This window comes from Aulonocara sp. 'chitande type north' Nkhata Bay, linkage group LG6, assembly GCF_057382095.1.
Source record: "Aulonocara sp. 'chitande type north' Nkhata Bay isolate Kocher_YH1m ecotype deep benthic linkage group LG6, A_spYH_male_GT1.1, whole genome shotgun sequence".
Classification (NCBI taxonomy): domain Eukaryota; kingdom Metazoa; phylum Chordata; class Actinopteri; order Cichliformes; family Cichlidae; genus Aulonocara; species Aulonocara sp. 'chitande type north' Nkhata Bay.
In genome coordinates, this window is record NC_141349.1 from 44130639 (window position 1) to 44151797 (window position 21159).

At 49.6% G+C, this 21159-nt stretch overlaps 2 protein-coding genes across 6 annotated transcripts in view; both read left to right on the plus strand.

Moving 5' to 3' along the window:
- The window catches only part of LOC147328649 (striatin-like), a 34722-nt gene extending 21263 nt beyond the window's left edge, over positions 1-13459 (plus strand). For 3 of the 5 annotated variants that reach the window (XM_086297158.1, XM_086297155.1, XM_086297159.1), the window contains exons 5-18: positions 2422-2592; positions 2669-2804; positions 3519-3681; positions 5436-5549; positions 6624-6767; positions 6848-6984; positions 7218-7393; positions 8764-8811; positions 8915-9036; positions 9124-9291; positions 9419-9559; positions 10090-10191; positions 10275-10361; positions 10657-13459. In XM_086297158.1, the coding sequence (XP_086153284.1) occupies positions 2422-2592; positions 2669-2804; positions 3519-3681; positions 5436-5549; positions 6624-6767; positions 6848-6984; positions 7218-7393; positions 8764-8811; positions 8915-9036; positions 9124-9291; positions 9419-9559; positions 10090-10191; positions 10275-10361; positions 10657-10826 (1879 nt within the window). In that variant the 3' untranslated portion in view covers positions 10827-13459. The remainder of the gene's footprint in view (positions 1-2421; positions 2593-2668; positions 2805-3518; positions 3682-5435; positions 5550-6623; positions 6768-6847; positions 6985-7217; positions 7394-8763; positions 8812-8914; positions 9037-9123; positions 9292-9418; positions 9560-10089; positions 10192-10274; positions 10362-10656) is intronic. The other 2 variants (XM_086297156.1, XM_086297157.1) reach the window with 2 other exon arrangements.
- Positions 13460-13584: 125 nt separating this feature from the next.
- LOC147328650 (BTB/POZ domain-containing protein 3-like) lies at positions 13585-19895 on the plus strand. The gene is made up of 5 exons (XM_086297185.1): positions 13585-13969; positions 14292-14513; positions 14824-14914; positions 16949-17067; positions 17148-19895. Exons 2-5 carry the CDS (start codon positions 14374-14376, stop codon positions 18178-18180), a joined length of 1383 nt encoding a protein of 460 aa, XP_086153311.1. The 5' UTR covers positions 13585-13969; positions 14292-14373; the 3' UTR covers positions 18181-19895.
- Positions 19896-21159: the final 1264 nt, after the last annotated feature.

Here is a 21159-nt window from a genome sequence, read left to right on the forward strand (position 1 = left end):
ACACACACACAGAGACACACACACACACACACACACACACACACACGCACAGACACACACACACGCACAGACACACACGCACAGACACACACACACACACACACACACGCACAGACACACACACGCACAGACACACACACACACACGCACAGACACACACACACACACACACACACACGCACAGACACACACACACACACACACACACACACACACACACACACGCACACACACGCACACACACACACGCACAGACACACACACGCACAGACACACACACACACACACACACACGCACAGACACACACACACACACACACACACGCACAGACACACACGCACACACACACACACGCACAGACACACACGCACAGACACACACACACGCACACACACACACGCACAGACACACACACGCACAGACACACACACACGCACAGACACACACGCACAGACACACACACACACACACACGCACACGCACACACAGACACACACACACGCCTTCAGACGTCCAGTGTGTCACAGGGCGGCTGTGTGTTTAAATGTTTCTCAGAGAGAAGCAGAAAGTCAATCGTCTTAATAGAGATTAACACTTGTAATGTGTGTGTGTCTGTCTGTGTGTGTGTGTGTGTGTCTGTGTCTCTGTCTGTGTGTGTGTGTGTGTGTGTGTGTGTGTGTGTCTGTGTGTGTGTGTGTGTGTCTGTGTGTGTGTGTGTCTGTGTGTCTCTGTGTGTGTGTGTGTGTGTGTGTGTGTGTGTGTCTGTGTCTCTGTGTGTCTGTGTGTGTGTGTGTGTGTGTGTGTGTGTCTCTGTGTGTGTGTGTGTCTGTGTGTCTCTGTGTGTCTGTGTGTGTGTGTGTGTGTGTGTGTGTGTGTGTGTGTGTACTTTCAATGAGAGACTATAAGAACATTTCATCACCAAAGACAAACAGGAACTAGATCTGCCTGCAGCTGGTGATGCGTTCACTGTCTGAAATATTACGCAGCTGCTCCATAAATCTGCATTAAAACCTTTTCAGCACGAGTCAGTTTGGCTCACAGGCGAGAACAGTGAAAGTTAAAGTCCTCTGATCGTGCTGGAGAAACCTGACGGTGCATCCTCGTCACTGTCTTCACCAGCAGGTGGCGCCGTGTCTCTGCAGAACTTGGCGTTTTGAGGCCGCGGGGCGTGATCGGACCGATCCACCGCTCCGACGCTTCTGTTAGCTCCTCAGACTCGTGCGTGTGTGCAGCTCTGTGTGTGTATGTGTGAGTGTTTGTGGTGACAGTGAATGGAGGATTGTGTGAGGCATCAAGACGTCCTGCGATCGGAGAGGCTGGTACAGATGGGAGGGAGGGAGGCTGAACTGTGTGAGAAACACACTGGGCGTTATTCAGGCCAGACCGCAGCGCTGCTCCCAGGTCAGCGGGGTCGAGGCTCGGTGCAGTACGGAGACTTAAATTGGAACTTTTTGAGTTTAGAGGAGCTTCGCCCGAGCGGTTTGTTCAATTCGGACTCAGTAAGTACAAAGAGGTTTGCTCCCACCGCAGGCAGCATCTTTCTTAAGATACTCTAAGGTCCTCCAGAACAGGCTGCAACTCGACTAACATCCTCTCTCCCCCTGCAGCAGACGCAGCTTTGACTGCAGATTTGAAATCTGACAAATAAATAAAATCAGAGGTTGTTCAGAGCTGCTCGAGCACAGTCAGGTGTGTTCTTCCTGTTTGTATGCTCGCACACCCTGACCCGCTCTGTGTCGGCCTGGTGTTGGAAACTGCTGCTGCCCTTTAAAGAAGCTGCTCTGTTCATAAACTTGTGGTCGGTCAGTGGGAACAACGAGGCACGGCTGCTGCAGGAGGACACTCGGTATTCAGGAGTCCTCTAAAGATCAGGAGGACTGTTTTTCACTCCTAATCTTCTTGACGAGCTGGTTTGTTAGTCCAACCTGCAGTCCTGCAGGTACAGGTGAGGTGGGATGACCCTCGACCCCTTCTCACAGCTGGGGTTACTCTGGAGACCTCCAGCTGTGGTGCATCTGTTTGCACCTGCGGTGTTTCTTTAGGAGATGTGGCTGCAGGGTAACAAAGTAAGCCAAAGCTGCAGTTCCTCTAACGTCCACCAGAGGCAGCAGTGAGTCAGCCCCCGCAGGCTCTCGTGTTAAATCTTTAAGGCAGAAATAAACATGTTTGCAGCCTGATGTTTAAGTTTAAGGCTTAAAATATGGACGTCTGTTCGCGCTGTTACTGTCACCTTTCATAGCTCAGCTAAACGTTACCGTAGCCTCTCGATCTACAGCAGTTTGGGTTCAGCTACCGTTCAGTCGTTTTAGAGAGCTGTTGGTCGTCTCGTACAGATCAGCTGAGATCAGCCACGTTAACCTCGTGGCTGCTGTCGCTCCCTCAGAAGCTCTCGCTGACCTCGTGTCCTGTCTCCGGCTCAGGTACCTACAGGAGGTCGGATACACGGACACCATCCTGGATGTGAAGTCTGAGAGGGTGAGGGCGCTGCTCGGTCTTGCCGGAGACACGGGAGACAAACCGTCAGACAAGAAAACTGAGCCAATGGTCAACGGCACCGAGCCGTCCTCGCTGAAGGACAGCGGCATGGTCAGGTACGACGCCAGGAGGTGAAATAAAAACGCCACACAGCAAAGCGTGCGTCGTTACAAAACCCCGTTTCTCCCGCAGTAAGCCCGACGTGTCCGACTCGGCCACCGTGCTGGAAGCCTTCAAGTTCATCGAGAGCGCCGCAGCAGAGTTCAGCGACGAGGACGAGGACGAGGACAGCGAGGGGAGGGACAAAACCATCCTGGACCTGGCTGCAGTAAGAGGCTGACACACTCCCATCATTTCACTTTTTCTTAATGTATGAGATTATTTTCACTCTCTGTAACTGTGGATGAAAGTGTGCATTCCCAGTTTCCACAGGGTCTCTGTGTGGCTGTGCCTGCAGACCCCGATGAAGCCCGCTCACTGTGAGGAACGTGTTCCTGTGTGCTGACTGCTTCGTCTGTAACGGAGAGCACAGGAATGTCATTAGGATGTTCCTCATCTTACAAACGCGAGTAAACCACAGCTTTCAGTCTGTAAAAATCTGGAAACGGCACGTTTATGTTTTTCATGTCCAAACTGAGACCACGTGTGATTTTTAAGTAATAATATTGTCGTCATAAGAAGCATTTATGGAGCTCGTGTGGGTGCTGCAGGTGCTGCCCAGCCTGGAACTCCATCATCTCCACCATCATTGCTTGGGCTGCATATCTGCGAGCGTTCGCCTTCAGAGTAAAAGCTGAGCCTGTTGAAACGTGTGTGCTTCAGCAGTAAGACAAGGCTTTTACTTTGAAGGCGAATGTCCTCAAATGGCAAATATTTACAGATTCGTCGGTGTCTTCTGGAGCAGGACGGTTTCCTCCTTGTAGCCACTTTGACGCGCCGACTGACAGCAGTCACGTTTCTCCCGCTGCGTGACCTCCGGGCACGTGTAAAACTTAAAACCTGTAAACATCAGCTATAAAAACGTGGCTTTACCTTTGCACAGATGGTGAGAAAGAAACACTCGTCAACGCCGTCTTCCACGACCTCTGACCTCAGCGATGACCTGGACACGGAGGAGGCGCTGAAGGGTTTTGATTTCTTGGCGAGTCCAGACGAGCTGGACGGATCGCCCGAGTCAAGGAGCGGGGATGACAGCGGCGAGTGGGGTGAGTCGCCCGATGGGTTTCAGAGCATCAGAACGTTAGCGAGTGAAGCTTTAACCACAGTGGTAAAAGACGACTCCGGAGTTCAGAGCGTGAATGCAGGAGGACCCGCAGTCGCGCCCTGTGGAACTCCAGTTTCCTGTCTACAGCGACCTGCAGGTCACTGGCAGATTTGAGGCAAACTTGACCTTTAGAAACTTTTCTTAATGTTAATAAGTTGGAGGAGTGAGGTTAGAAAGAGCAAACAGGAAGTGTCTTTGTTTTGTCAAGCATCCGTGCAGCACCTGTGAAAGCTGTGAGTTTAATTCTGATCGTTTTTAAACGAGTTTGTAATAAAGTTACGTTTCAGCTCTTTTTTTGCAGACGTCTTTTTCGTGAAGGTAAAACAAACCGAAGCTCGTCCTGACCCGCCGTCCTCTGTGTTTACATAAAGAAACCCTTTTTCTGCTGTTGCTTAGCAACCGGTCCAGTGTCATTCGGCCAATGACGGAGAGCTCCCCACGCGCTCGGTGATTCAACACTCGAGTCGAGATAGTAAAGGAGCGCTGACTCAGTGCAGCGGGTCTCACCGCAGTGCTGTGTGCTCACGGCGTGAAAGGCCGCAGCGCCGAGCTTCGTCTCCGCTTTAACGCCGTTTCCATCTTGAAGTGCGGTCTGTGACGCTGCCTCCGCCTTCACACTGAGATATTACAGCAGCCGAGCACAGATAAAACCCGTTTGGCTGCTCGGTTATGATGGAGCTGCCCGTCTCAGCTCCATCGTCCTCTCACCTTTCATTCAGCTCGCCGTTACCATGGCAGCTTCCGTCACTGCACGCTTATCTGTGGAGCCCGGTGTGCCCTTTGACCTTGTACAGATAATGCTTGTCCCCATCAGACTGCTTCTACACCTGTGGAACTGCGCCCCATACAGCGGAGGAGAGGCAGAGTCTGAACAGCCGGTTTACTGTTTAAAATGTAGAAGCTCATGAACAGAAGAAGGTGAATAACTGCAGGATTAACAGGAAACAGAATAAACTGACTGCGTCTCGACTCTCATGGGTTTTTACAGAAAGCATCCTTTGTCTCATGACTTGAGCGTGAAAAACACCTTTAAGCTGTTCAGACGGCGCAGATCAACTCGCTGCATCACGATGTGAATGTTTGATTTCTCTGATGATTCACTGGAGGAAATGTGAAAAAAGCGCGTTCACGCTTTCAGCTTCACGTGGGACGAAGCGTCCAGCTGATTCCTTCTGGGTCTGAGTGTTTTCTGCGAGGGACAAAAACATCGTTAATCCTGGACCCGCTCGTACAGACACAGATTCAGCACATTTTTAAAGTTGATGTAAGACGGTGAGCAGATTCTGTGAGGTCGCCTTCGTCTTTGGTTGAGGTTATCTGGGATGAATGGTACAGGAGGAATCTTTGCATCCTTCTCGCCTGTAGGAGGCGCTCAACTCGCTGCCTCTGCAGCCGTCATCGTGTTTCCGTGGGACGCGGTTAGCCGAGGTTTCACAGGAGGGAGGGACCGCTGGCCTGGCTCTGCACACGTGTGTAAAGCACAGGGGGCGCCGTAGAGCGAGGTCAGCTGGCAGATGAAAGCGACAGCGTAGCTGGGCTACCCCCGTCTGTCTGAGGTTCCTCGCTCGTCATCACGTCTCCCTCAGGGATGGATTTGAACTGTACTGCATCCAGACACTCACAACATGTTTCTGCCTCCCCTCCCTCCCTTCTCCTCCCTCCCCTCCTCCCCGCCTCCTCCCCTCCGTCCTGTAGAGAAGGAAGAGCAGTCTCCTCTGGGTGAAATGGCCTGGGATGTGGACCAGGGGCTGATAGCCCAGCTCAAGGAGCAGTACAGGAAGGAACGCAAGGGCAAGAAGGGGGTGAAGAGTAAGTCGTGCTGCAGGCCTGTGCTTCATCCTCCCTCCTCACCCTCTTTACCTTTTGTTCCCCTCACCCTCTTCCTGTAGTAATAAACTATTTATTCTCTTTTCCACCTCTAAGTTTTCCCTCCTCACATTGCCTCAGTCCCATCACTGGTCCTCTGTGTGTCACATGTTAGATGGCAGCTTTGTTATTTGGGAAATCTCATTGGAGGATTCGCCTCCACCCTCTGTTTGGTTTATGAATGAAGCTGTCGTAGCATCCAACCGTTTCAAGGGTCAGTTAGGAGGCTGTATACAAAAGATGAACAGTCGAGGGACGACAGTTAGCTGAGGTGAAGTCTAGCAGACAGCTAGCAGCTGCAGGTGACAGTCAAAGAGGCCACGCCCCTCATAATGCAAACTTTAAATGAGTTATCAGGTTACAGAGAGATCAAACAGTTTGTGTATCAGGCTGTAAACACGTTTGTTTCTGCTGTAAAGTTTGAACACGAGTCTGTGGGGACTGACTCACTGCTGCCTCTGCTGCATGTTAGAGGAACTGCAGTCACTGAGGCGTGGCGCTCTGGTTGTGCTGGAGCGTAAGACGGTGGAGTGGAAGGTTGTAAGACCTGAGCCGCTTTAATGCTCACGCCGTCCAGATGTGCAGATACCACAGTGTCCTCCTTCACAGCTGGACCATCAGTGTGCTTTTCAAACTGAGATGATTTGTAGGAAACTTTATTGCGCTGTGGAAACTGCGCCCTGGTTTGCGTCAGGTTATGTTCTTTGGGTTATCTTCAGGTTTTTTTACTTCCTGTTGGTTTCCGTCCGTGCTCGTGTTGCGATGGCAGCGACTCATCTGCATCGTGTCGCCGTCTGTCCGGCAGGTTTCTGTCCTTCCTGCTCTTCGCTCGTCTTCTTTGTTTCTCTGCTTTTGTTTGCCATCGATGCCTCGCAGAGCCGCTGCCGCTCCTTCTTTCCATCTTCACGTTTCACGTTTTATTTTTCATCTCTCCCTCCAAACGTCGTTGTTCTCCCGCCTTCATCGGGCTTCCTGTCCCCTCCTCATCCTCTCTCGTCTCTCTTCTTCCTCCTGCAGGACCAAACCGGTCTAAGCTGCAGGACATGCTGGCTAACCTGCGGGACGCCGAGGACCTGCCCTCCATGCAGCCGGCCGTGACGCCCCCCTCTCGGTCGAGCGTGCCCAGGCTGAACGAGCACGAAGTCGGACGCCCCGATGATGGTAGCCCTCCCTCCGTCTCGGCTCAGCGGTCATGTGTGAGTGACGTGAATGTTCAAACGTTTCCTGTTTCCGTCCTGCAGAGGCGATGACGTTCCTGCCGTCGTCGGGGAAGTCGTTCATTCTGGGCAGAGTGGACGAGGCGGTTTCTAACGAGCTCGGATTGGGAGAGCTGGCCGGACTGACCGTCGCTAACGAGGCCGAGGGCCTGATGTACGACGTGAGTAACGTTAACCTGTCACAGGCTGCTTCAGGCCACGCCCCCTCGTGGACGTAATCCCAGAAAGAAAAGATGAAGAGCAGCGAGTAAAACCTGATTCCACTCGTGGTTTGTTTTGTTTTGAATATTCAAGGAGTGTTTCCACAGTGCTCCTGCACCCTGACATAGAGCTCCGCCCCCACAGCTGATTCTAACCTATCAGAGAGCTTAATGAGACCTTTTCCCTCCCTCAGATCGCCAACAACAAAGATGCACTGAGGAAGACGTGGAACCCGAAGTTTACCCTGCGGAGCCACTTTGACTCGGTGCGCAGTCTGGCCTTCCACCCGGTGGAGCCGGTTCTGGTCACCGCCTCCGAGGATCACACCCTCAAACTGTGGAACCTCCAGAAGACGGCGCCCGCCAAGAAGTGAGACTCCACGTTTTGCCATCACACACGTATTCTCTGAAACAGGGCAGGGACAGCTCAGTAGGCAGAGTGGTTGTGTAGAGTGGCCCCATGATCGGAAGGTCATGGGGTCGAACGGCGGCGGTCCCCCTGAGCGAGATACCGCCCCTGAAGTTGAAAACGCTCTGAGAGGGACTGCTGGCCTGGCTCGTGGATCCAAATGTAGACTCTGCTAACGTAGCTTTGCATGATTCCTCAAAATAATCCTCCTCTGATTATGATCCTGAGCCTCGGTTTATCCCCTCTGTGAAACAAGTCGTTGTAGCTCCTCTCCCTTTAACCCTTTAAGACCTGACATAGAACCAAGTCCGCCAGAGCTTATATTATATGTTTACCTGCTGTGGAGCCATTTTTTGGAGCATTTCAAGCTGCTATACATCAATACAACCATTACAGCCCAAATTGTAATAATATGTCTGCATTAGGTGCATAGTAATTACATAAATTGCAAAAAAGTGCAATAAACTACAAAAAAATTGAAAATCTTTTTGTTTTTTTAACATATATTTGTAGTTAGAGAAATTTAAGAGGCCTATCCCTCAAAACTGTAAATACAAAAAAGTTTCACAAACTAGTTTTTGAGTGTCTTCATAATTTTATTTTTGAAATACACAAATTTTTATACACTGCAGGAAAAACAAAAATAAATATTATAATGCAAATTTGCAAAAAAGCAGCATATGCATCAAAATAAACTATTTCCAGCAGTGCAATATGAGTCCTCAGCATCCCAGAAACGACACAAAGTCATAAAGTCAAAGATAACTTTTAAAAACACCAGTATAGGCTCATAAGGCCTTGATGGTAAAAAACTACATTTCCGCAAAATGACATCACTTCCGGTTTCGGGCAGGTCATGCGGTCATGTGATAGTTCACGCTGATGGACGTAGGAAGTGTTACAAACAGCTGATCGATCGGCAAAGCGTGTTTCTGGAATATTATGTTTTTGTTGCTGCAAGTGCTTTTATGCAGTTTTTGTAAAGCTATATGTGGAACGAAACCGTGACCGAGGACAAGCTGATGGCATCAGATGTAAGTACAACTCCTCCGGTTTCATATGCAAAAAATTTTTTATTGCGCTAGCTTACGTGGTTGCAGTGCTACTGGGATTTAAAAATAGTTACGCAAAATGGAGCGTGTCCGCTCCGACCGGCTCTAAAGGGTTAAGCAAACTTTCCTCTGATTGGCTGCCCCTCACAAACAGGTTTAAACTGCAGTTGGGCGGGGCTTCTGTGGCATCGTGCAGTCTGCAGCCTGAGCTGATGTTACAGGACAAACGAACACGGCTTTTAGAAGCCGGCGGTCTCACTCCTCTGCTTCGGTCCTCAGGTGCGCGGCGTTGGACGTGGAGCCCATCTACACATTCCGAGCCCACAGGTGAGCGTGGGAGCGTTCCCAGCACCGCCCACCTTCAGCCCGACTCCATTCATGCGGTCATAAAACCAACGTAAGTGTCTGTCATTCTGATTTCGTCCTGTAGCGGAGCCGTGTTGTGCGTCACCATGAGCTCGAGCGGCGAGCAGTGCTTCAGCGGGGGCGTAGACGGCACCATTCAGAGCTGGAACACCCCCAACCCCAACATCGACCCCTACGACTCGTATGGTACGACCCGGCTCCTCCCAGCACACGCCTTCGTCGTGCTCTGTGTTCACATCTTCACGTGAGGATTTGCTCTCGTTTCCTCTGCAGAGCCGTCCGTCCTGCGGGGGGCGCTGTGCGGTCACACGGACGCGGTGTGGGGTGTGGTCTACAGCTCGGCTCACCGCCGCCTCCTCTCCTGCTCGGCCGACGGGACGGTGCGGCTGTGGAGCGCCGCCGACACCTCGCCGTCTCTCGCTGTTTTCAACGAGCGAGGAGGTAAGAGAACATCTGTGAGAACATCTGCACCGCAGCTTCAAGGAGGCGCAGTTTTATGTCCCTTTAGTTACTCCTCGAGGAGGAGGAGCTTAAGTGGCGCTGTGCTGAGTCTCTGCCTCTCTCTCAGAGCTCGGAGTCCCGACCTCGGTCGACCTGGTGAGCAGCGAGCCGGCTCACATGGTGACGTCCTTCGACACCGGACACATCGGACTCTTCAACATGGAGACGCAGCAGCTCGTCCTGAAGCTGGAGTCGGCCGGTCCTCCAGGTACGACCACGAGCTCGGCGAGTATTTACAACCCGAGAACAAAGAGCGTGAATAAAAACAGACATTTTACTCACGACAGAAACACGTCACATGTTCAAACTGAGGAAACGAACCGTCCGCGTGAGTCTGTTTATCCCCGATCATGTGACCGACCTGCTGACACCCGATCAGCTGCTGAGGGCTCCTCCGGCCGTCTCTTTCTAAAAATGTCTCCGCTCCGTTTTCTTTGTTCTGCTGTGAGTAAAATCTGAGTTTACGACGTTTGTTTTGCTCGTCACTCTGCGTCCCAACGGCGTTTGCAGAGCTCCGCCTCTAAATCACGTTCACCAATGAGCAGGATGAAGCAGGCTTCAGATGTGTCGACGAGAAGTTCGCAGAGACTTTCGTTTGTGCGTCTGCCAGTTAATTCTGCTGCCGTTTCGAAGCGTCGTCGGTGTCACGGCGCCGTCCGCAGGCCGAGCTGATGCTCTGACGCTTACACGTATTTACTGCTAATGTTCTCCTTCCTCCTCACGCCCGCCTCCACGCAGAAGCTCCCTGCAAGATCAACAAAGTGCTGAGCCATCCCACGCTGCCGATCACCATCACCGCTCAGGAGGACCGCCACATCCAGTTCTTCGATAACAACACAGGTACGCTGTGACGTGTCCTCAGCTTCGCTTCTTTCGTTGCCTCGCAGATCAAATTTAAACTTTAACCGTGTTTCAAACTGAAGGTAAGCTCATCCACGCCATGGTCGCCCACCTGGACGCTGTCACCAGTCTCGCTGTGGATCCAAACGGCCTTTACCTCATGTCAGGAAGTAAGTATCCGAGCGCACGCCAGCTGGCACATCCCATAATATTATCAGACTTTATAAAGAGCCTACGGGTACTTCCTGTATTTATTATTTTCACTCTAAGAGCTCTGGAGTAAAACGCGCTGTTCTCACAGCCGAGCCAATCGCAGCATCAGGAAACCAGGAAGTGTCCGTTTATGATGAAAAACACAAACGTATCCATGTAACAACAATAACAATCGTTTGTTTGTCCTGTAACGGCCTCCATCTTTATTTACAGTGCTGCTCTGTGCTGATTGGCTGTCTCTCTTCCCGTCAGGTCACGACTGCTCGATCCGTCTGTGGAACATGGAGAGTAAAACCTGCATCCAGGAGTTCACAGCACATCGTAAGAAGTTCGAGGAGTCCATCCACGACGTGGCGTTCCATCCCACCAAGTGCTACATCGGCAGCGCCGGGGCCGACGCGCTCGCCAAAGTCTTCGTATGACCTGAATGTGGTCAGCTGACCGCCCCAACGTTCTCGGTGGGGTTCTTATTTTTGGACAGATGGAGGTCGCTTCCTCTGCAGAAGGTGACACCACTCAATCCCCCCCACGCCCCCCCCTTTAAGATTCTTCTCATGTTAAGCCCCGCCCCCTGCTGGACTCGGGCTGGCCTGGATCCACAAAACAAACTGACCTCTGAGTGAGGGGAAGAAGTTATCACGCGGTAGGCCGCGGCGTGCGTTCTCCCTCGAACAGCTCCGGGCTCGCCGCAGACGTCTCATCGTAATGTGCCTTCTTTCTGTTGGACGCTCAGAAGAAACCCGAGACGCCGGAGACGAGTCGGGACGGGGAGGTGATGGCGGCCAAGTTTAACCTTCACACGACCTCCGTTTGTTAGTCTGTCCGTCCTGAGCTGAGCGGCGGCGAGGACAGTCCTGGATCTGTCCCCGCCTTTAATGTGCTCCACCTGAGCCACGCCCACACAGGCAGGAACTTTGGCCCATCACGGTCGCCGTCCCTAGTTGGGTCCATCAGGTTCTCGTCCCTGCTGTTGGCGATGACTGGCGCTCGGTGGGAAGCAACATTAAAGAGAATCGGCGCCTGATTGGCTCCAGCCCCAAACATCCGAACATGAAGGTCCTCACTGGAGAGGGCGGGGTTAACCTGAGAGGGCGCCACCTGCTGGGACTGAGCAGTAATCCTTCACTGGACAACAGAGGCCGTTTGGCTGCACCTGAGCTCTGATGGGGTTTCTTTGGCTCCTCCTCCTCCGAGACGCTGCTCATCGATCTCTGATCCGCTGAGCGCTCTGTTCCAAACCCTGAGCGGCGCTAACAGGGACTTTTTGGGAAACCTCACCTGGAAGGTTCTCCTCACTCACTCACGGGTTGTAAGATATGTGGCTGCTTTTGTGGGCGTGACCCTGCGGCGACGCTGTTCTCCCCAGAAATCAGACGGATCGGCCCGGACGCCTCCGACTCATCCCGACGCCTGCTGTTGCCAATGCTAATTACCTTCTTGTAACATACCTGAGTAACACCTGTGCTGCGCCCGCAGATCTGCTTTCCAGCTCGGTTTGTGCGCCGTGAGGCGGATCTTTTTTATTCTGTTTTACTTGAACGTGTCGTTTCTTCTTTTCGGGGTTTCTGCTGATGTTTTAACGACTTCTGTGTTTTTGAACCAAACGCATCGTCTCAGAAAGCAGCTGCTTCCCATCGTGGTGTGAAACGGTCGGCGTGTACAAAGACTTAACAGATATATGTGTGTACAGTTTTAGGTATTAAAGCAAATCTATTTATTAACTGGTGTAAAGTGTATTTAGGGCGGTTTCAACGGGTCGGTGAGCAGAAAGTTCAAAGGTTGAGTGTTTCCTGTAAACTCGTGTGGAGCATGAATGCAGTCTGTACAGAGACGTGAACGCTTCCTGTAAAAGCTTTTTATCCACGACTTTCACCTTTACCTGCACGCGTCTGTGTTCAAGGCTGTTTTCAAAAGTTTTGTCCGCGATACGAGCGGGCAACTTCCTGTTTGGTTTCCAAAGTAAGGGCATATCCACACAGTTGGCTGATTTCTGCATTAAAATGAATCAATTCAATTCGTTTTTGTTTTTTTCTTCCATAAAAGGAAGTTGTGGACGTTTTCAATCCTCACTGCCTCATCCCGTTAAACAAAAACAACTCATCGGTTTGACAGATTGTAGAGCGTCTGCGTCGTGTAGTCGTGTGTCGAAGATAACAAACGTTTGATGGTTTTCAGCTTCTTAAATGTCTCAGTCTTTTCTCAGTGACGACAGCACAGCTTTAGATTGAACACGTGTGATGGCAGCTTTTATTTTTATGTTGCAAAGTTGCCAAAAACATTCATAGTTTGTTGAAAATGATGTTCAGCTGCCTGCTGAGAGCAACATGGAGTCAGCGCTGAGTTCCTAAATGGTTCAGAAGTTTAAAGATTTGTACTAATCTGCACAGACGCCGCTCGCTCACTTATGAAGCTTCTGTTGCCCAAAATTAGTTTCAGTTTGTCGTCAGTCTTTCATACGTCTTCATCTGGATGAACTGAAGACTTTCAGCTTCACTGAGTGTAACTGATTAAATTTGCTCTCCTTCCTGTTCTGTTCTGCCGGGTTTTCTCTCAGCGCTGACAGAAACCTGCAGAGCAAAACAAGCAGACTCACACTGGAGCACATTTATGATATTTCTAAGTCTGGTGGAGCAACAACAGGTTTCAGAGTGTGAGTTTTGACAAAGTGCACAAAATGTATTTATTTTAATTTGCTTCCATCATATCTTTAGTTTATTTTAAAGCTGAATAAAAATGAATCCTGACTCCTTTAACAGAGGCCAACATGTCCTCCTGTAACCACGTCTCATTGCTTCCTCTTCGGTGATAAACTCGGGGACGCGGCTCCGTCTCTGTGCAGTGTTTGCAGATGAAATCTGTGAGCTGAACTCCAGACTGAATCCTGCCTGTAAACTGTGGATGTGTTTTGTTGTGAAACTGCAGGAGGGACGACGGGAGCTGCTCGGGCTGTACATACAGTTCACACACTGTGTTTTGGCTTTTTTGTGTCTTTTTGCCTTCAGAGTGGGAGAGTGACAGATTTATCAGTAACAATAAAGAAATATGTTGTATATCATCCTGCGTGGTTTCATTGTTGTTTTCTAAGTGTTGACGGGAACGAGAGACGGAAAAACAACACTCTGAAGTCGGTCAGTTTAGTTTCTCTCAGATTATCACATAGGTTTGGTTTTTTTAAAGATTTTCTGCTATCTTATTGGTTGATTTCTTGTTTATCTAAGTCTCGACCACTATAATTATTATTGACCAGACTCTGTAGTTAGACTGGCTATCAATTATTTTTATTATTTTATGTAATAAATATTAACAGTTTTAAGCTGCTTGTTGAAGGTTTGGAAACCAGGTTTTTAAGCAGCGCTGGTCCGCCAGGTGGCGCTGATTCGCCTTCAGGCTGGATTCCCAAACGGAAACGAAGAAGCCTCTGTGTGGCGCTGCTGCGCTCTGATTGGCTGACAGGCCTGCGGCTCCTGCAGGGAAACAAGAGCTGCTCCGCTAAACGCACAAAAAAAGCAACACACCGTGTTTTATGAGGAGGAAATAATTGAAAGCACATCTGTGCGGCTTTACGGTGAGTGTTAACGCACCGATTTAACAAACGGCTGAAGTTTAGAAGCGAAATGAACTTTTTAAAGTGGCAAATAACTCAGTTAGCTTAGCATAAACCTGCTAACAAACGGAACACGTTTATAAGATGAGTTTTTATTTTGGACTCCGGGGTCGGGCTGCCTGCTCACACCGGTTCGGGGTTTTACTGCTGCAGATTTGTCATTTGTTGTCGCTTTTATTGAAACACTTGGTGAAAGTATCGAGATGTGTTTGGCTGTGCTAATGTTAGCTCCGCGCAGCTAAAATCCTGCGGGTTTTAAGCAGACTCTGGTTTCTCTTCCCAGCGCTCCTCTTCTCCTCTCCGGCCTCCAGTGGCACCGGCTCCCCGGGCTGCCATGAGCGGGTTCGCGGTCTGACTGCAGGACGATGGCTGCGGAGCTGTTTCCCACCAAGAAGCTGGTCCCGGCCGCCTCCGTGCAGCAGTACCAGCAGCAGAACCTCACCAACAACAACACCAGCATCACCAGCTGTAACTGGCAGGGCCTGTACCCCACCATCAGAGAGAGGTGGGTGTGTGGAGGAGGCCGAGATCCAGCACTAGAGAGAAAGGATTAAAATTCTCTCCGAAAAAGCCAGCAGCAGAATTTAAAAAGCAAAAGACTTTTTAAAAATTACTTTAAAATGCTCGGCTGCAAGAATGTGAGAGCCCCGAGAACGGGTCCTGGATGTTTAGTTCACCCTCAATCATCATGCAGCTTTCTCAGACACACATCCAGCATTTCTGTATTTGAAAGATGAGTTTGCAGGTCTGACAGGTTGCTCCTGCTTTGGTGTCTTTTCATTAAGCAAACCCTCAAAACTGCTGTGTTCTTATAGGAATTCAGTCATGTTCAACAATGAGATGATGGCAGATGTTCACTTTGTCGTGGGACCACCGGGGGGGACGCAGCGGGTGCCCGGACACAAGGTAACGCAAACACTCGACAGTTTCAGAGCACAGAAGATTCTGCTCAGCACTCACAACCAGCTCGCTCCTCAGGCAGCTTTATCAACTCTAATGCTTTCAGCTGAGTCTCTGCAAACGTTAGGACATCACCGCCTGAAGGTCAGAAATACAGTGAGGAGCACAGACTGGTCTCAGTAAGATCTCAGAGCAGGCTGAATAAGGACATCTGTGGTCACATGATTCTAGCTAAAGACTCAGCTGATTTCTGAACACTGGAGCGATCAGTAGTTAATGAAAGGCTGTCGCGGTTTAGCAGAAACCATGTTCGCATGGAGCTGACTATAAAACCAGAATATCACAGCAACACAATAACAACAAACAGCTTCAAGGAGGTTCGGGAAAGAATGGCTGCAAAAGAAGACAAAATATTCATTCACAAATGTCCAGACCATATGAAAAAACAAGTCCTTTAACATGCGTTGGGTCATTAACCCACTGAACCAGGTTAAGAGTCCGTTAAAGCGAGGAAGTCTTTAGCAAAGGGGTCATCCTTACAGCAACTGTGTATGATAAAATCACCGACAATGAGAACACAACCAAATTTAAAAAGAACCGAACCTAGGAGATCAGCAAAGTCCGTGATAAAACATTTGCTATATTTAGGCAGTCGGTAAACCACCACGCAGAGTGTGGTCGTGGATGCAGTCATCTCCGAGGCTACGCCGCCACTCCTACCAGTAATCCTTGGTGAGCTAAAAGCGACACAATCCGATGGAAGAAGATCGGAAAAAAGGATGAGCTCACCAGGACAAATCCAGGTTTCAGTCAGGAATAAAGCATCAATCCTGTTAGTGGAGAGGAAGTCGTTTAAGAGAAAGGTCTTATTGACCAGCGACCTGACATTGAGCAATGCCATCCGTATCCTAGGGGCTAAATCGCCACGGGTGGTGCGTCGTAGGACACTTAGGTTGCTTCAGCAAAATCCGCGTTGGAGCGATGTTATCCAAACCCCAGCAGGAAAACATGCCACAGGAAGGGAAGGGTAAGCTTCATGGTCAGCCGAGCAGATCGAACGGTGGGTGAGCAACTTGGCATCAGAGCGCTCCTGCAAGGAGGGAAAGAAGATCAAATGTCCAGGCTGGCATGTGGGTAGCCAGTGGCTCTGGCTTCAAAGTAGACCCTGAGGCGAACGCGACGGCCGCTCCTTCTACCGCGTTTCCTGTAGCGTTTCTTGGTTAGGAAGAGGTAGGTGGAAGAAGCCGGTCGGAGGGTCCGGTCAGGGCGGGCTGGCGTCGCCCAGATTCCAGCAAGGATCAGCCCGCGACGAATGGGAGAGTCTTAAATTTAAAAGTGTTTGCCTGTCGTATGTAATCAGTGCTCAGCCATTAGATGAGCATACAACTAAAAGGATCAAAAATACGATGCCACGGTCCATAAAAGAGCGTAGAACAGATACAGCCTTGATCTGCATGTGAACACCAGGCTGTGTCAAATCACTCAGTGAACAGTTTGTCTGTAATCAGAATGTAGAGCATTGCGTCAGTGGCCGGAGATCAGGGCATCTATGAATTAAAGTTTGGTTTGATTTCTGACTGCATGCTAAAGTATCCGTGGGCAACATACCAAGCTTCTCCCCGAAGCATCCGTCAGAGTGTAAATGTTAGCTAGAAAGCACTTAAGAGGGGGGAGGGTGAATGTTGTATAAAGCGCTTTGAGTTCTGCGCTTTAACCAGATCTAGCATCACTGGCTCCAGTGTTTACTCGCCATAAGCCTTCAGCTGCTCCACGCCTCGTGTCTGAAACTCGCCACCACTTCACCCCCGTCAGCTAGACTCAGTTTAAATCTCAGCACATCAGCATCATGTTTTTTGTTATTCCTGGAAGTTTATAATATTGTTTTTATTGGTAATTAAAGTAACCACGAGTGTTGTGAAAGGATATAAAATGCAGTTGTGGTTCTCCTGTTCTTTGAGCTTTGATAATCTCAGGGCGTCGTTGTGTTCAAAGTGTAACTCTCGACTCTGACATCGTCCTCGTTGTTCTCTGTTCTGGCAGTACGTCCTGGCTGTCGGCAGCTCCGTCTTCCACGCCATGTTCTACGGCGAGCTGGCCGAGGATCAGGACGAGATCCGCATCCCCGACGTAGAACCACCGTCCTTCCTCGCCATGTTGAAGTGCGTCAACCTTTGATTTTGTTTACCTCGTTACACAAACACCTGACCGCTCACCCACAACCGTGCCTTTGCCTCCGCAGGTACATCTACTGCGATGAGATCGACCTTTGCGCCGACACGGTGCTCGCCACCCTCTATGCTGCCAAGAAGTACATCGTACCTCATCTGGCACGAGCCTGCGTCAACTTCCTGGAGACCAGCCTGAGTGCAAAGAACGCCTGCGTGCTGCTGTCGCAGAGCTGCTTGTTCGAGGAACCCGACCTGACGCAGCGCTGCTGGGAGGTGATCGACGCGCAGGCCGAGCTCGCGCTGCGCTCTGAGGGTTTTTGCGACATCGACGTCCAGACGCTGGAGAGCATCCTGCGGCGGGAAACGCTCAACGCCAAAGAGATGGTGGTGTTCGAGGCGGCGCTGAACTGGGCCGAGGCCGAGTGTCAGAGGCAGGATTTGCCGCCAACCATCGAGAACAAGCGCCTGGTGCTGGGTAAGGCCATCTACCTGATCCGCATCCCCGCCATGGCGCTGGAGGACTTTGCCAACGGGGCGGCGCAGTCTGGCGTGCTCACGCTCAACGAGACCAATGACATCTTCCTGTGGTACACCGCGGCCAACAAGCCCGATCTGCTGTTCTGCACCAAACCGCGTAAAGGCCTGTCGCCGCAACGCTGCCACCGCTTCCAGTCTTGCGCTTACAGGAGCAACCAGTGGCGGTACCGAGGTCGCTGCGACAGCATCCAGTTCGCGGTCGACAAGCGCGTCTTCATCGCCGGCTTCGGCCTGTACGGCTCCAGCTGCGGCTCGGCCGAATATAACGCCAAGATTGAGCTGAAGCGCCAGGGCGTACCGATGGCCCAGCGCATCATCAAGTACTTCTCCGACGGCTCGAGCAGCACCTTCCCCGTGTCGTTCGAGTACCCGGTGCAGATCGAGCCGGACACTTTCTACACCGCCAGCGTGGTGCTGGACGGCAACGAGCTGAGCTACTTCGGCCAGGAGGGCATGACCGAGGTGCAGTGTGGGAAAGTGACCTTCCAGTTCCAGTGCTCCTCCGACAGCACCAACGGCACTGGCGTGCAGGGAGGCCAGATCCCCGAGCTCATCTTCTACGCCTGACAGGCGGAACGGAGGGCGCCGCAGAGATTCCTGCTTCACTGCCATGTTGACTTTAAAACTGTGGAGTTCTCAGGAAGTTACCGAAGGAAAGACGGACTCGCTGAGCCTCAAAGACGGAACAACGACGACTCGATGGAAACGTGAAGAAACAAGAAGACGTCCCTCCAACGCTGCCTGTGTTCATCGTCTCCGTTATGTAGGAGTTGGAAGAAAAGACGATGGCTTCAGGTTGGTCGGGACTACTTTCAGTGGCAGATTAATCCACAGCTGTCAGCAGACATCACACTACAAACACCTGTGCAATCCTGTCTGAAAGCCCCGTTTAAAGGTCTTGTGTTAGTCTGTTCAGTCCACAGAACCACAGAGGACTTCCACAAGCTGTCGATCATATCTATTGATTAAACACTAAAACTACAATCAATCAGATATTCAGGTCACCAGATAAAAGCAAGTACAGACGAGTGTGTTTGCTTTTAAAAGCCACTGAGATGATCGAACACATCTTTTATTACTCACGGTGGACGTTAACCAGATAATTAAAGAGACACAAGCAGTGATTTGACTTTGTGTGGCTGCAGTCTGAATGTGAACATCAGCTCTGAAGCAGGAGGACAATATGTTCCCTGTAGTCTGATTCAGCTGTTTGTGGGAGTTTTTCCTCTGAGCTCTGTCACGGCTGTCAGGATATTTCGCTCTCTGATCTGGTTCCTGAGCGTTTGATATAAACGTTCACCAGCTCAGCGCCGCGCGACTTTAAAATCCTGAAATTCTGCTCCAGATGTTTTCACCTGAACTGTTTCTCTGTTCCACCCTCACGTTCTTGGGAAGCTTTATTACGGTTCAGGTCTCACTGCGCCCTCTTGTGGTGCCGAGTGGTATTACACGACAGCCCTGTTTGAGCTTCAGCACAGCTGTGTTGGCCTCAGTCACAGCATCTGTTCGTTTCTGCTGAACGCTTTGTTCGTTTTAGGTTTTAAACTTTGTTTTTAAACACAGGAATTTCCAATAATACCTTTTGGTGCAAACGTGCCATAAATAAATAAATAAATAAAGCAGCCCACAAATGCAACTGTTTTATTTTGGTTGGTCAGACAGTTTCTTCTCCTGGAGCAGAGCTTTAAGATTTTTCAGGAACTTGGGGACTTCTTCCAAACATAAACTGGGAGGACTGGGCGAGCAGCGTCTCTGAAGGTTTTCAGTTTGTTGCCTTAAAGAAAACATTTGAATTTAATAAAATTTGTAAAAGTGAGATTCTTAAACATTCCTGCTGTTGATGAAGGAATCAAAGTTTTATTTTAGTTTGTGTTCGTGGACGGTTCATCACATTCCTGATTTTCTGTTTCTGATTTGTTTGAAGCAATTAAAAGGACGTTTCACTGAAATGTTCCTGTGATTTTTAACTCTATTTAATTTTATAGTTTAAAATCCTCAGGCTCTTACTTTGAAAATCACATGTGTACCTATGTTATCCTAGGTTTTTGTTGAAGGTGTGTAAATGGATTTCTGTGACAGACACTACTCGTCTTCCTCTTTTTCTTTGTGTAATCTGAAAAATTACTTTTTTTTTTTCTTTTTTTTTTTGATCGTAGACGAAGACATAGTTTGTTTGTTTGTTTGTTTGTTTCCTGTCGTCTGTTTCAGCCAGAATGTGCAGTGAGTCGGCGGCCTTATCGATGTGTTACTGTGACACATTTGGAAATAAAAGGTTTGATGGATTTTTCTCTGAGTCTCAGTTTTTGTCTCACGCTGAAAAAAATCCCATCTGAACGTTTCAGAGGGAAGAAATGATTCCAGCGAGTCTGTGAATGAAAAATGAAAAATGCAGTAAAATTCACATAAAAATGGAATTTTACTGCATTTCCATTAACTTTGATTTGATAAACGAATCAAACCAAAGTTTGTGCGAGAAAGCACAAATGAAATTTGAAGTAAGAAAAATGTTTTCTGATTAAATAAATTATGAAAACATTTCATTCGTAGTTTACTTTTTATCAAATATTTTCTGGTAACTTTCAGGCAGGAAAAGGAGGTCATGAAATCCAAACTTTGAAAGAAAGAATCCAGTTTATTTCACATGATTACAGATTACAAACATCAACATAACAGCTTCAAATTCTGACGTTTTTCCAAAATGTTTGGGAAACGAGAAAAACAAAAACTTCATTAAAAATTACAAACGTAAAGAGTAAAAATGGTTAAATACTGAATGAAATCATAAATAATCTGACCTTTGGCTCAATGTGAATGAACAAAGATTTACCCTCAATGTTTCTACATATAATAACGTGTTCTAACTTATAATAACGCTTTTCTGTCACCTGGTGAAATATGCTGACGACACAGTTCTCCTGTCACTGCTGTCAGGCCCTCACAGCACCACGAGTTTGTAGAGAGGTGTGACAGCTCCAAACTTGAATGTGAGCAAAACCAAAGAGAGGCGTCGCCCAGAGGGGAGGCATTGAAATGCGGTGGTGACCTTCTCCAGCAGGCAGATGGATCTGGCTGCTTCAGTCACGGGAAGCCAGTGGAGGTAGCTGAGGAGTACAAATACCTGGGAAGCATCTTTGACAACCTCCTGAGATTCTCTGCCAACACAGAGGAGATTCTCAGGAGGTGCCACCAACGGCTACACCTCCTTAGGAAACTCAACTCCTTTGGAGTCAGCACAGCCATCATCATGACTTTTTACGATGCCTTCCAGGGAAGCATCATGACCTTCTCCATCAGCCTTCATACAGGAACAGACTGCAGCACACTGCATCAGCGTGCTCTACAGTCATCGGCCTGTCAGAACTGACAGGTTTTCAGCCAACAGGCCTCAGACAGGCAGCCAAAATCATCAACGACCCCTCTCACATTCTTCTCCCCGCATTTCAATGCTCCCCTCTGGGCGACGCCTCCGCTGCATTTCCTGCAGGACCGAGAGGAGGAGGAGCGCCACCTTTGTTACTATCTCACTCTTATTGCCTGTTTATGCCC